Consider the following 14600-nt stretch of genomic DNA (forward strand, 5'->3'; position numbering starts at 1 on the left):
AGACGGTAAATGGTGGTGATGTTGACATTAAAGTGACGGGCAATGTCTCGGACAGACTCTCCAGCTTGCAGACGTCCGATGGCTTGGTTCTTCTCAGTTTGGTTTAAGCGTGGCATAGTTAAACAGCAAGTGAAATGCCTATGATCTTGAATGAAATTTATACCCACTGAAGGTGTCAATAAATCGTGCATATTCAATTGCACGTGCAAAGCGTGAATCATGTCCACATCATCAATGCATTGGTGTATTGTGACGATTCTTTTTCCGTTTTCACACCAACCTTACAAAACGCAACAGAAAATGTTAAGAACACACCATGCACCACAAAGTACCAAATGCATTTTTGTCTTGGGAAACCAAATTTAATTTTTCATCGGGTAAAAGAAACTTGCGTTTCTTTTGCATGTGAGTATAGGTAATAGAATATTCTGATATTAAGCTCGACTGTAGACAGGTATTTTGCAAACACTGTAAACACACACACACTAATATATGTTAGAGAGGCAGATAATGGCAGTAAAGTCAATTATTTTAATAATTTGAAGAGACAATATATGATTACGCTATATATACATATATAAACAAAATACTGATTAATGAACACATTTCGATATAAAACAATAGATATATATCTATATTATATTTTCTGATATATCTTTTTAATATATATGTATGAATTATATTGATGGTCTATATATGATTTATATATGATTTATATGATTTATAGTCTATATATAATTTATATAATAATTTTCTCTGATATATTGATTATATTAATACTCCATCTATGATTTATATGTATTCTTTTTCTCTGATGTATAACTTCTATTGTTTTATATAAAAATATGTGTTGTCGAGCTTAATATCAGAATATTCTATTACTGTTAATCCCGCTATGTATATTAAAATACGCTGAACCATTTGTCCTGTATTATAGCTACATGTATGACGTTTGCAGCAAAAAATAAAAATAAAAATGCGTGAAAATCAGTTTAATATTCAGAGTTAAGATGGATTAAATGCGCTGTCAAACAGCGCTGAGTGGAGCGGCTGACCGGACCAAGATGGCGGCCGTATTTCTCCCCGAGCGGCGTCTACTCTTTATTATGTCTATGGTTGCAAGTACACACTACCGATCCCGTATGTTTGGTCCTGTTGTCGCGTCTCTTCCCTCCGCCGGGTGAAAAAATTGCTGGGCATTTGGTGGTGAGAGCGTTTTTCGTACAATTTCCTGGCATGATTTTTCGTTTTCATGCGGTCTATCAGCACTTTGCATCCTCCGTCGCTGTATTTTGTCTCATCGTCGCACACCATGCACCTCGCTTTCCCAGCTACATCTAACTTTCGATAATGCTCTCCAATCGTTGTTTCCAACTCGTGCTTTTGCCAGCGCACTGTTGACAACGACGAGCGATCCAACCCTATACCCCTTACACCCTTTTTTTTTTTCTCATCGAATTTGGGCGATTCACGTTGGGTCTCAAAATTGATACCTCGATACGCGAATTTTCGCGGATCCACGACCAAATAACATGCCTGAATAAGGAAATGTTAACTATGATACACTGTAGAGCAGAGGTGTCCAACATGAGGCCTGTGGTCCAAAAGTGGTCCTCCAGAGGGTCCAATCCGGCCCTCAAAGTGGAAAAATTACAGAGAAGACATTAACTGCAGATTGTAAATTAGCAAAACTATACATTTAAAATAACGTTCTGTTCCTTTGTAGACACTCTGTGATCTGGAAGTTGTAATGTGGAAATGATAAACGAAGGCATAATATTGCTGAAATTGAATTTATTTTATTTGAGAAGTTTCAGGTTGTTCTTAATGTTCTGTAAAAAGACAATTCTTTAAATGTGATCATTTTTGCACCAAAACAAATGTGGAGTTGTGGTGATTTCCAGGTTATTATGCTGTGATTTTACTGCACTGGAGATCAAATTAGAGTGAATGTGGAACCTGAAGTGAAAAGAGTTTGACACTCCTGATTGAGACACTCTGAACACATTGAAGAACAAAAGCATAAAAACATGACAGAAGAGAGAAGCTCTGATACTGAGCCAACATCTCTTTAACCCTTCAAGCTGCAGTCAATTCCAGCCATTTTCAGTACAAAAAAAAAAATCGCTAATATTCTATTTGTAAATAAAAATATGATGAGAAGTACAGGGAATATTGGACGCACATCGCGAGGTGCATTTCCTCGAAAACGACCGATTCGTGGATCATATACCGACTTCAGGACATGTTTTGGACAAAATATCTTACTGACTTGTTTCGTCTGGATGCCCAAGGTTGGATTATGGCCGTTTTTGTGGAATATTTTCATCTGTGTGTAATAATGAACCCGGAAATGTGAGTCGCTCTGTGTGCGTTGAAGCCGTGTACAGAGAAAGGATGGATGGATATTCGTTGTTTGTCGGACAAATGTGTTTTTCTCACCCGCTGTGGTAATCACATCTGCAAGTGGTTTATACCGGCGGATTCATGAGAATCTAAGCTTTCCATCGGCGTATAGTGTTTGTATAATCGCGTTTGCAGTTTCAGACATTTAGCAAATTGCTTATGCAGATCTCAAAGTGTACCGAGGGCGGGACACTGAAGCACAACGGGTTAAAGAATTCTTCAATTATTAAAATGTGGAGAAAATCTAAGCATCCTTCCATGTTTTTACCTCCTGACGTCAGAGACCAGAGCAGCAAAGGGTTTCTCCCAGGCATACATCTTGATGATCCTGATTCCAGACACCACTTCGTTCATGATGCGGATTCTGCTGTCGGTGTGAACAGCCGTCTGACTCCTGCGAAGGAAAGCATGGAAATTCAAAACAAGATTATTACACATTTCTTTTTTTCTTTTACCAAGCCTACGAATCCAAACGGTACACAACAAAAATGAGTACACGTTCTTCTACCACCAGGGTTTACGACATAAGCGGGCCGTCTTTGTGGTGACAATGCAACGCATACCGGATACGATACTGTAGCTGCACAGCTTCATTTATTGACAGTAACACACAACTGAACAGGTTTGCAGATTTAAATCTCCACCTCTGAACACAAACTGTTTTAGACCAGGTTAGCTCCGCAGTACGGCTGCAGCTATCCATCATTTAAATAATCGATTATTCTGGCGATTAATCCAGGAATCAGATTTCATGCTTGGAAGTGAGCACGCTGCGCAACAGACATAACTGTCCTGGTGGAACACGGATGGAAATCTGTGGTGTATAGTCCATATATAGTACAGTACAGGGTATTCAAGTAAAATCCAAAGCCATGGGAACCAGACATGGTGATGCAGAAATCACATGAATGTTTTTCTTTTTATCATTATTATTCATTACAGAGAGTATTCAATCTGTAACATTAGTTTCACATTGATTTGGACACAAATTAGACACAAAGAAAGCCTGGCTGTGTCAACAAGATTATAAAAGTTTATGACACTACAAAGTTTATGACACGTGCAAATAACTGATTTAATGAGCCATTGGCAGTTTCACTGTACCGGCCGTGTGGACTTACACTGCATGGCTTAATCTTTGAGACATTAACATCAGTGGATCTGAGGTGCAGGTGGTCTCCACCTACAAGTATCTGGGGCTGTAGCTGGACAACAGTCTGAGCTGGGCAGCAAACATGGATGCTGTGTACAAGAAGGCGCAGAGCAGGAAGTATTTCTTAAGAAGGCTGGCGTCCTTTAAAGTCTGTTCTAAGTTATTGTACATGTTCTATCAGTCAGTTGTATCTAGTGTTCTTTTTTATGCTGTTGTGTGCTGGGGGGGCAACGCTAAGAAAAGGGACACTCTGAGGCAGAACAGGCTCATAAGGAAAGCTGGCTCTGTGGTTGGACTCGGCCTGGACTCTGTGGAAAAGGTGGTGGAGCAGATCAGGGCGATCCTTTCCGATCACAGCCACCCCCTAAATCCTGTGGTCTCTGGGCAAAGGAGTTCTGTTAGCTCCAGGTATCTTTCATTGAGCTGCTCCACAGAAAGACTTAAAAACTCTTTCGTCCCTCGTGCCATCAGGCTGTATAATGCAGCCACTTCAGGGAGGAGCAGGAGAGACTGATGCTGGTCCTGAACTGTGCCTTAATTTTAAAGCACCTTATGGAGTTGCACTTGACTTTTTTAATGTTGGATTTATTTATTATGGCTGTTGCTATTTGTCTTTTTAATTGTACTTTTTAACTTTATTTCTATTTCTGTGTTTATGAACGTGAGCAACGGACTATTGTATAATTTCCTTTGGGATTAATAAAGTATTTATCTATCTATCTATCTAACTGCCAGCAGAGTTCAGCCTCTGATCTGAACGCCGTAAACACTAGAAAAGCTGCATCAATTCAAAAAGAAAGCGTCCCATCAAATCTAAACCCCCTTATAATTTAGTGATTATAGGTCCTGGTCTTTACAGGATGAAGTCTGGGTCCAGTTAGTGACCTGGGGTTACTGGAATTAAACGAAGCCCTGATCCAAAGAATTTTGCCTCGAGAAATTCGAATAACTCAAGGAATCATTTCAGCATCAGACACCAGAAGGATCTAGCAGGTTAAAAGACAGTCACCTTTGTGACACTGAAAACTCTGACTTTAGGTTCTTGCATCTTCATCTCATCAGCCACTATTTTGGTCTATCTACAGTCATTCATTAGCCTAGCCGCGCTAGACAACCCACAGCAACGAATTTAATTCTCTGCCAGGGTGGGTCTAGTTACCCTCCATAAGGCTCGAGGTTGGATTCTCCTAAAACTGGCCGGACCAATCACCATGAAGTGTAGAGTCAGAAGGCGGGCGTAACTAAGTGACGACAGAGGCGCGACGATTCTGACAGAAACAACCGGAAACAACTAGCCTAGCCGCGCTAGACAACCCACGGCAACGAATTTAATTCTCTGCCAGGGTCTACAACAAACACGACAACAGTCGTTGAGCTCCATTAGCACCGACTCTGAATAATCTTTCTGTTAACATGTCTGTAATATACTTGAGCTTCACCCATTGACTGTATAAATAAGGCTTCACCGAACTACCGGATCCTCTGATTTCCGGCGCTCTGGGAGCCTATTCGTTGCGCTGATTGGTTGTATACCTACCCAATTGCTGCAGTGATTTGAAAGACAACCTTTTAGCCCGCCTCCCTCTCTGTCGAGCGTGCCTAGACCCTTGTGCCTTCAGAACATGGGTCTAGCAGGGCTAGGCTAGTCATTCATGGTCCCGTCTATAAAAGCCACCTACACAAACACCTTTTCCACTCATGCAGCACCAACACTCTCCAACTTCCTGATCAGATTCACACCAAACACACTGGACTCCATCTGAACCAAGCAGCTTCATCATGTGACAAACAGGTTGTGTGTCAGCGTCCATCAAAGCTGCAGTTCTGCACCAAACGGCAGGCAGTGGTGTTTTCCTTGAATGCTATCCACAGAGGTTGATGTTGAACCTTCAACTCACAAACTCTGATTTCCACTGATAACTCCTGATCAGTCCTGAAGAACGTGACCGTCTCTTTATAGAGCCAGATTGCGTAAGCAGCGCAATGAGCAAAGCAGCTCCACCGATTACAGATGCAACATTTTTTATCACATTCAGATACTTTAACTCACTCTGGAAAGTCTCTGAGATGTAGACAGACACAGGCTAAAGGTCCAAACCTGAGGTCATTTTACAGCCATGTTCATGCAGTTCAGCTAATCAGAAATCAGGTGTTTGCTTCAGTGATCGCAGGTGTATTCACTTCTGTTCAATTTCTACTTTGGGGCATGTATTTCCAATATCGTCTTCCTAAAAGTTTGTTGATTAGAAATGAGAAAAAATGTGATTATTGAGAGACGATACAGTTTGGAATCATTCTCCATCCTCATTTAATTTGCAAAAAAAGACCAGTAAAAGATGAATTTTATAAGGGATCACTACTGTACAGTCTAACTACAGAGTCTGAATTCTCAGTTAAACTGGATTTAGCTTTTGAATAAGAGGATTCAACCATGACTTCCTTTTTTCTGTACAGACTATCTGGAAGTCAGAAACTCCACCTGCATGAGTGTCAGTGATGATTTCAACCACACTGCCCAGCAAATGCAAGAGAACTCTGGAAAAGACATTCGAGCACATAAAATAAAGCTGCATATGCTGTTAGAGCTGAACTGTGGACTATTTGAACTGCTGATATAAAATATCTCGACCACACAGATTTCTCTGAATAATGAGCCAAGCAGCACGCACTGTTTCAACAAAGCACATTCCACTTTAAAGATTAAAAACAGTGGGTAAATAAATACTAAAAGCAGTCCACAATACTGACATAAACATGTGCTGAGTTGTCCTCCAGATGTTCAAAATGCTGCTATGCTCTAGAGTTCTTCTTAGACATGGTTAGAGCTGACCTAGCCCACCAATCCCTCCACCTTCAGATGGAACACCAACAGGTGGTGCAACAATAACTAGCAGAGGAGATGCTTAATTAGAGGTCAGCTGCTAAAGTATCAGCTCTCATATTTTGAATCTGTGTGTTTTACCTGAACTTTGAGAAGAGTCTTCCAACCATGGTTTGGGCGGGCATCAGGATCATGAGGACCACCATGCCTGCCAAGCATGAAGGACCAATCTCCAGGCACAGCAGCCCCACAACTACAGCTGCTTGGAGGGGCCCCACCCACAGGTAGTGCAGGAAGATGGTCACCTGTTGAAGAGAACACGCTATGAAGGAGCCGTAACATCAGCAGGAACACATCAGAGTCATGCAGTGAGCACTGAAAGTTTCCTCTGAAGAAGCATGTCCACTTTTCTCTGAACATTCAGCAGCTTTACAGGCAGTCCAGTCCTTCCACAGTTTCTCTCGGAGGGCTTTAATCCACAGCAGTAGCAGGGCGGGAGGTGGTGTGACTATCATCCCACTGCCAAGAAATAAAATACCTTCTAGAGAATTTCCACAGCAGGATCTGCCCCACTGATTAAAACGAAACTCAACATTCCAGTCAGACAAACTGGATTTGGTGCTCAGAGTGTAATTAAGCCTGAGCCTCATGCTGCTCTGAGGGAATGCAGTCAGGGTGGTGTTGACGTGAGACGCTGTAACCGGACACATTTTATATTATGAAGTCAGAAATGTCCTTTGAGTCTGTTGATGTGGTGAGATGCAACAGCTACATGGGCAAATGATCGTTTTGGTCACAGGACTCTAGAATTCAGCCCGTTTTCGTACATTTGTACATCTTTAAAACAAATGAAAACTTACATTTCTTTTCCCACTACAACCACCTTTTATCTAAGTCTTGCTTGGGTCATGCCATCTTTTTTTTTTTTTTTTTTTTTCTTTTTTTTCTTTTTTTTTTTTTTGTCTGCATTTATTCTCATTGTTTAACTCCATGAAAGGGGTGTCAACACTTTATGAGATTAATGCATATTTTAGTCTTGCAGCCAAATATCTTATTATTTGGTGCATGCGTGTGACCATCACCAGCCCTTGGGTCATGCCATCTGAACAATCCTGCCTTACAACGCAATTATTTCTCACTTCAACAAATCTTTCACGTGTTTTTTATGCTTCATAGACACATATCTGTAGATGCATTTCATTTACGTATTCTTATATTTACAGGCAAAAGCATCTAAAGTGTAAGAGAGCTGATACTGGAGATAAGACCTGGCTGTAAACTAGAATTAGTCACATGGAAGATTCCCAGACGATGAAGTTATGGTCATCTACTTTGTGCTGTAGCTGGACCTTGCATCAGTCAGTTTTATTTTTTCTCTTTTCACTTACATCATCAAACCTGTTGACATCATTGGAAAGCAGGTTGACAATCTGGCCTGTGGTGGTCTTTCCCATGGCTGAACTGCTCAGACACAGAGCCTAAAAAACAAAACAGTTAATTCAGAACTCATCACTTTTATGGCTTTTCCTCTGAAAGGATTACATGGCAGAACTTGGCAGAGCAGCACGAGGTTCAGAGTTTTCCTTTGGTGCTCTTATGTTCTGTTACTAAGCCCTCCTGCTCACCTTCTTGTAGATCATGTGACACATGGCCACTCTGATCTTCATGCCTGACCTCTGCACATGGAAGGAGTACAGGTGATGGAGCAGCACCAGGCCGATGGCGCAGAGGGACAACCCAGCTCCATAGCCCAGGGTCTGATGTAAGGCCGTTATGTTATCTGGGTCGTAACTCTCAAAGTACTCGATCATCTTCCCCAGGAGGACCGGCTGAACCACTTTAATTATCTCCTGATGTGGTGAGAAAGAGGTGAAGACGGGTGAGACCCACAACACAGCAGTTACAGCTCGGCAGAGAACGATTATGTTCATTTTCTGATCGACTGAGTGTTGAGCAGAGACGAAAATAAGCAGTCGATCATTTCATTAGATTCCTTTTCTATACTCTTCTGCCATTCCAACATAACCACAGTCATCTCGATCATTTCAGATTTAGTGGTTATACCTTATTTCCAAAGCTTGGCACGGACATGACACTGACCTCAATGAGTGTAAACAATCCCAGCACTGAATATGATTTCCAGTAGCACTGAATGATGGCTTTGGTGAGTCGCGGCTTCCGCATCTCTTTGGTGGCTTTCTGGAACTCAATATCCCAGTATCTGTGAGAAAAACATGCAACGATTGTTCTGTTATGATTGCGTGATTCTACAGTTTTATGGAGCAGACGCTTTTATCCAAAGCAACGTATGTCTGAGAGTAGATGTGTCACATGCAAGGACCTAGTCAGGAGAGACCAACCTGCAGAAGAATTCAAGTGTGATAACAGAACCGTGGTGTCTACAGGCAGCGTGGGAGGGAACTGGAATAAAGGCGTTTGGTGAAGAGCTGGGCTTTGGTCTTTTCTTAAAGACTGAGAAGGATTCTGCAGACTGAACAGAGTTTGGTAACTCCTTCCACCACCAGGGAACCACAGAGGAGAAGAGTCCAGCTATCGACCGGTCCTTTAATCAGGGCTAGTACTTGAAAATCGGAACAATTAATCAGAGTTTGGATTCATTCTGTCTTCTTTACAGCCGATTGGCAATTCCATAGGCCAACGTTCCTTACTTGTTGAAATATGTTTCTAGAGCTGATGTACAGAGGAGCGTGACTAACGTAAAAATGAAGTCTATGGCACAAAACCCTCTCCGTGACCAGTGTAAACCTTTCTTAGAACATTTCTCAAACACTGACGCTAGATGCAACACACAAACAAATATTTACCTTATAGCCTAGGGTCAAATATTTCAGGTTTTACTGTTGGATCCATGAACACACGAGGCCAACAAGTCCTATGAACGCACCAAACCGACATTGCCGATCCATTTCTCATTACTTTGCAACTTCTGTCATGTGGAGAGATGGGGTTCGGGTTAGGAAAGTGATTTTTTGGGTCTAGTATGAATTTTAGCAGAGACCAGTTCTTTAGTTTCGGCTGATACATTTGGTCATCGAGAACAGGGTTTGTCCATGGCATTGTCCATTTCTTTAAACTTTTTAGCCACCTTCACCACCGTAGAAAATAGGGCTGGACCGAATATCCGAATATTCGTTCGCTACGGCGGTATCCAGATATTAATTTTGGTATCCGAATATTCGGTGCTACTGTCTTCCCTCCGCCTTCGGCTCATATCGGCTCATCCCGTCATGTGATCACATAAACATATACACGCATGTCTATGTGATCACCCCTTCCTTCCCCCAGACGAAAATATTCGGAGCTCGTCTCTTCCCTTCGCCTTCGGCCCACTTCGGCTCATCCCGTCGTGTTCGGCTCATCTCGGCTCATCCATTCATGTTTCTTACCACCACCTGAATGGCTGGTTGGCTGCCGACTCTGACGTCACGCTTCACTTTGTTGTATAAACACAAGACAAGATGCTGAAGACCTCCGCTGTTTGGACGAATGGATCCGAATATTCGGGACGTTACGGGGCAGAACGAATATTCGGATATTCGTCTTTAATAGGGCCCGAATATCCGGAGACCAGAAACCACTATTCAGGCCAGCTCTAATAGAAAAGTCAAGTGGAATCCTGTTTGGGTGACCTGCATTAAATTTATCCGTTATCTTTTGATACATCCATCCTTAGACGAATCAGTCCAACAAAGCTACATTTAATCTGTGGAGGCAAAAAATATATAGTTAATGAGATTTCCTATGCTGGCATTTTCATCTGCCCAGGGACGACAGTTGGAAATTAGCTTTATAGCTAAAACTGGTACATTTACAGAAATGTTAATTAATGTGCACTGTCCCTGTTCAAATAAACTAATAAAATAAAAATAAAATAAATGTGCTCAGATTTTAGGGACACACTGTATATATAATTTCTAAACAGGACTACGGACATTTTGTGTTTATCAAATAGTCTGAAAAACACAAACTCGTTGCCTTTACTGTCTGCTGACGGCTAACTTTCCACCAGCGGTCGATTCAGAGCCCAGAAAAAGCTAATGACCTGTCAAATATGTCCGACTTTTTGGTCTGGAGATTGGCTGCCTGCAGGAATCATGGCAGAAAACAAGAAACATTCATGTAATGCTTCTTCCTGAACCACTGAAAACCTCAATCTCTTTACAAATCACTTAAATAAAACAAGGGATAAACACGTGTCATATGGAGGGAGTGCAGATCGAATGCAAGAAGACAAAAGTTTAGAAACCTCTGGTCTAATCCACCCATTACTTTTTTAGCAGCCATAAAGACAAGACAATGACAGATAAAATATATGCTGGATTACAACTGTCTGGTAAAAACAAAGAACAATGTCTCCAAATACTTTATAATGGCCAAAAACACTTTGAAGCACCACACTGACAAACATGACTTTCTGTTGGTAGGTCACTGTATTTTAAATGCTCTTAAAGCTCTCTGATCATCATGTTTGGAAGGAGCTGGAAGTGACTTGGCCAGATGTTCCACAGATCACTGATCCCATCACCAATAATAGGTTACATCTGATCGGTACAACCAGCCCACAGCGTTTCTGATTGTAAAATAACTTAGACGGATATTCAAGCCTGTCACAGTTACATATTTAGGGGATATTTGGCCTTACAGTCATACGACCTAACAAGTGTCAGTAAAATTCATAGTGTGTCATTACATTTACATTCTGCTAAAATAGTCCATGTTAAAATTTTAGGAGAAAGAAGGACCCTGCACATTTTCTAAGGTTCTTCAAGGGAACTTTGGAAGAAAACTAGTCTGAAAATGTTTTGAATCTTCTAAAACATGTCAGGAAATGGGAGTAGTAGGGATGTGAGCGACAGATGGGCTGGAAAGTGATATCAGTTCACTACTGAGAAACATGCGATTGTTAGAGGTATCTATTGACAGATGATTAAGAGATACGCCAACAGTGTTAAACGACGGCTTGTTCTGAACTACTTTTAACATATATGGATAGTGTCAAGGTTGCATTTTTATATACTGTGTTTGAGGTTACATTTTCAAACATATCAAAACAGAATAAAATAGGCAATAAATCACTAAAGTCTGTTTAATACGCAGTTATGCTGCAGGGTTATGAGAGCTCCGCTGCCCTAGTAACAACACACAGCACAGCTTGAGAGTTTTTCAGGCAACCAGCAGTGGGAAACGAAACGACTGTCAAAGAAAAGCGGCTCTAAACCTAATGTGATCGACCCAAGAAAACCCTTACTTTTAAACACCGACTCGAGGTCTACAGCTTGATTTTAATTACATTTAGTTCAGCTGTATTTATTCAGAACCAAATCGCAGCGTGTGTCATCTAACAACACTCCTGTTCCCTCGGACACGTAAAAACAGTCCACGAACTTTCAGATCTGATTATGTTTGACTGTGGCGGCCTGTTGGATCAGAGCAGCTCAAGGTTGTCATCCTTCAGGACCAGCTTCCGATTCTCTTTGAACAAGCGCTTGGCAACAGTGGGGAGAAATAACTCCGACTCACCAGGAAGGAAAAAATGAAGCAAAGCCAGGCTCAGAGAGGGTATGCCATCTGCATCATTTTAACTGGTACCAAGTCAACAATAAACACACTGAAAACTGTTGGCATCACAAATTAATTAGTGAAATGAACTCAGTCTTCCTACAAGCAGTATTCTGATTCTATGATGCCAGTCGTTTCCAGCACCTACAGTTCATACGTCATTTCTGTCTGTGGACATGTAGACAATGACAGATGATGTTAAAGACCTCTGTACCTCTGCAGGTCCTGCCCCAGTCTGTCCGACCTGTCCTCCGGCAGCACTTCGTACATGTCATCTTCCTCCAGCCGGCGCTTGTACCCAGTGGTGAACAACGGGTTGAGCCACCTGAGGACACAGGTGTAAGACGAGGTTGTAAAGATAAAAACACAGGCACAGTGCATCTATTCATCATTTAATTAATCCATTTTAAACAGGTGTTTTAGAGCAGAATGCAGCCAGGAACATGACTTTAGACATGAAGAGAGAAACGTGGAGCTGATCAAATGGAGATGTAAAAACACAACTAAGAAAGGCACAAGACCACAAAGAGGGGACAACCTGCCACTTTGTAGTCATTTAAAGCCCGTTCAGAGCCATTTCTCTGCGCTTCTTTTGACTTTCCAAGAACATATTTTTAGTCACAGTGGTCAGAAGCTGTGGACCCAGGATCAGGCAGTTTGTTTCTAATGCATAAAAAGCACAGGTGTGTTATTTATGGCTGATTTGAGGGCGAACATTAATTCCCCAAATGTACTAATAATAAGTCAAACTACTGTTTGACTTGTTATGTAATGCATTGGACCGAACTTTTCAACTAATCCGCGATGATGAAACCAAATGATTCAGCGTTGGAAAGTGCAGCATAAAGACGCACCAGAAGCGTCTGATCTTCATTAAAGCCTCTAATCAAACTGAAACAACAAACTGTGAAGTCACATTTTAACAAACTCCCTCCCACAAGTAGCACTTCTAGTTCCTGTTAACTTCCAGGTTTTACTGTACCACTGAAAGGTCCGTGTCTCCCTGAAGTAATAAAACAAACCCACGTTTCTGGACGGTCGGGTTCAACATCTTTTTAAAAAAAATAAAAATCTCCCGCTAAGCTAACACAGTTTAAATTCAGGGGCGACTTACCAGAAAAACACCTTGGACAAAAGGCTCGCCGTCGCTGCCGGGTTAGTCTTAGCATCTTTAGTGACTTTTTCCATGGTGTCCCGGTCTCACACGGTGGCTTCCCTTCCTCTTTCCCTGTCTTTAGACCTGCTGCTCCACGCTACGTGTTGTAACTTGGGGGCAGACCAGAGGCGTCACTAGGTTTTAAGGACAGGGGGGGCTTAGCCCCCAGGAGATGCACAGGTTGTGAGCCAACATTTAATTTTACAGCTAACAAAAACTGAGAAATTACTTTTCCACATTAAGATTTAGATTTATTCAGAGATACTTTACTGTGTAAATGTTTTACACCACAGTGGCCATGACTTTTGCTCACAACACAATAACTCAGAGCTGCCAAGTTGTGACCAGACCTCAGAGTGAGATTTGGTTTGTGCAGGATGCTGATGGGGGGTCTGGGGGTCCTCCCCCAGAAAATTTAGAAAATTACTGATCCTATTTCCTGCATTCTCTTATATTTTATGAGCATTTTGTTAAAATCTTATTATAGAGGGATAATTAAAAAAAACAACATTGAGCCAAAAAAAAAGGCAAAAAAAAAAAAAACTGCAACAGCAGGCAGTATTGAAAATGGTTCTTCATGTAAAATATGGATGAAAGTTCTGTGGCTGGATGAGCACAACACATTTCAGTATTTTCCATAAATATCTGCAGAACTGAAATAACTCCAGCAACCACTTTGTAACATTTGTCTTGGAGGATTCTAATGCACAACAGCTTCAGTTTGACCACATCAGCAACTAAACAATAAAAAGTGCTGAAGCAAAAGCAAAACATCTTTATAACTTAAGTTATCCATTCACTGAACAGAATTACAATCACACACTAAACTCTGTCTCACAGGAGCAGGGTGACATGAACTAAAATCAGGACTAAACCAGATCTGACTTCACAGGAGCAGAGTGACATGGACTAAACCAGGACTAAATGAATGAATAACTTATTAACGAGGCCCAAAAATAAATAATAAAGACTGTCAACTCAGAATAAATGACACAATTGTAAACAGGAACAGGAAAAGAACAGGGAAAAATGAATTTTTGTGAGCCATGTTGTACTCCCTGATGGCTTTTTTTGAAGCCTTGATGATCTCTGGGGTGGGTTCCCATTCATGGAATGGCTCCAAACCAGCCATTTTAATGTTCATAATAGAGGAGAGTGTTCCCTCTAGAGCCACAGTGTTCCTGGTCTTAGTCTTCTTCAGTCCAACCAGTGAAAACAGAGTCATATTAGGTCCAAAACTAGCAAAATTATTGATTTATTTATGTCGTATATTTGGCTTATATATCTCTCTCTTGGCTATCTCCACTTTCCAATCATTACTCTAATAAATAAAAGCTCAAGTTAAATAAGTCTTATATGGTGCACCTGGACTGAAATGTTTGATATTTCATATTCATATCAAGTTCCATAAAATCCAAGACTGTCTGCATCACAAATGACTCTCTCCTGTAAAATCCTTCAGACTCACCTTTCCAGTAGAGCTT

At 41.3% G+C, this 14600-nt stretch overlaps 1 protein-coding gene across 4 annotated transcripts in view; it reads right to left on the reverse strand.

The window, feature by feature from the left end:
* LOC127531935 (ATP-binding cassette sub-family C member 4-like) overlaps positions 1-13249 on the reverse strand; it is a 58822-nt gene extending 45573 nt beyond the window's left edge. For all 4 annotated transcript variants that reach the window (XR_007939153.1, XR_007939151.1, XR_007939152.1 and 1 more), the window contains exons 1-7: positions 13075-13249; positions 12175-12285; positions 8481-8601; positions 8006-8230; positions 7769-7858; positions 6522-6685; positions 2675-2800 (exon numbers count right to left, since the gene is read on the reverse strand). Coding sequence is in view for 1 of the 4 variants with exons in the window: in XM_051942396.1 (XP_051798356.1) it covers positions 2675-2800; positions 6522-6685; positions 7769-7858; positions 8006-8230; positions 8481-8601; positions 12175-12285; positions 13075-13148 (911 nt within the window). In the remaining 3 variants the exon portion in view is untranslated. The remainder of the gene's footprint in view (positions 1-2674; positions 2801-6521; positions 6686-7768; positions 7859-8005; positions 8231-8480; positions 8602-12174; positions 12286-13074) is intronic.
* Between the last annotated feature and the right edge of the window lie 1351 nt (positions 13250-14600).

The sequence above is a fragment of the Acanthochromis polyacanthus genome, chromosome 22 (genome assembly GCF_021347895.1).
Source record: "Acanthochromis polyacanthus isolate Apoly-LR-REF ecotype Palm Island chromosome 22, KAUST_Apoly_ChrSc, whole genome shotgun sequence".
Lineage (NCBI taxonomy): Eukaryota > Metazoa > Chordata > Actinopteri > Pomacentridae > Acanthochromis > Acanthochromis polyacanthus.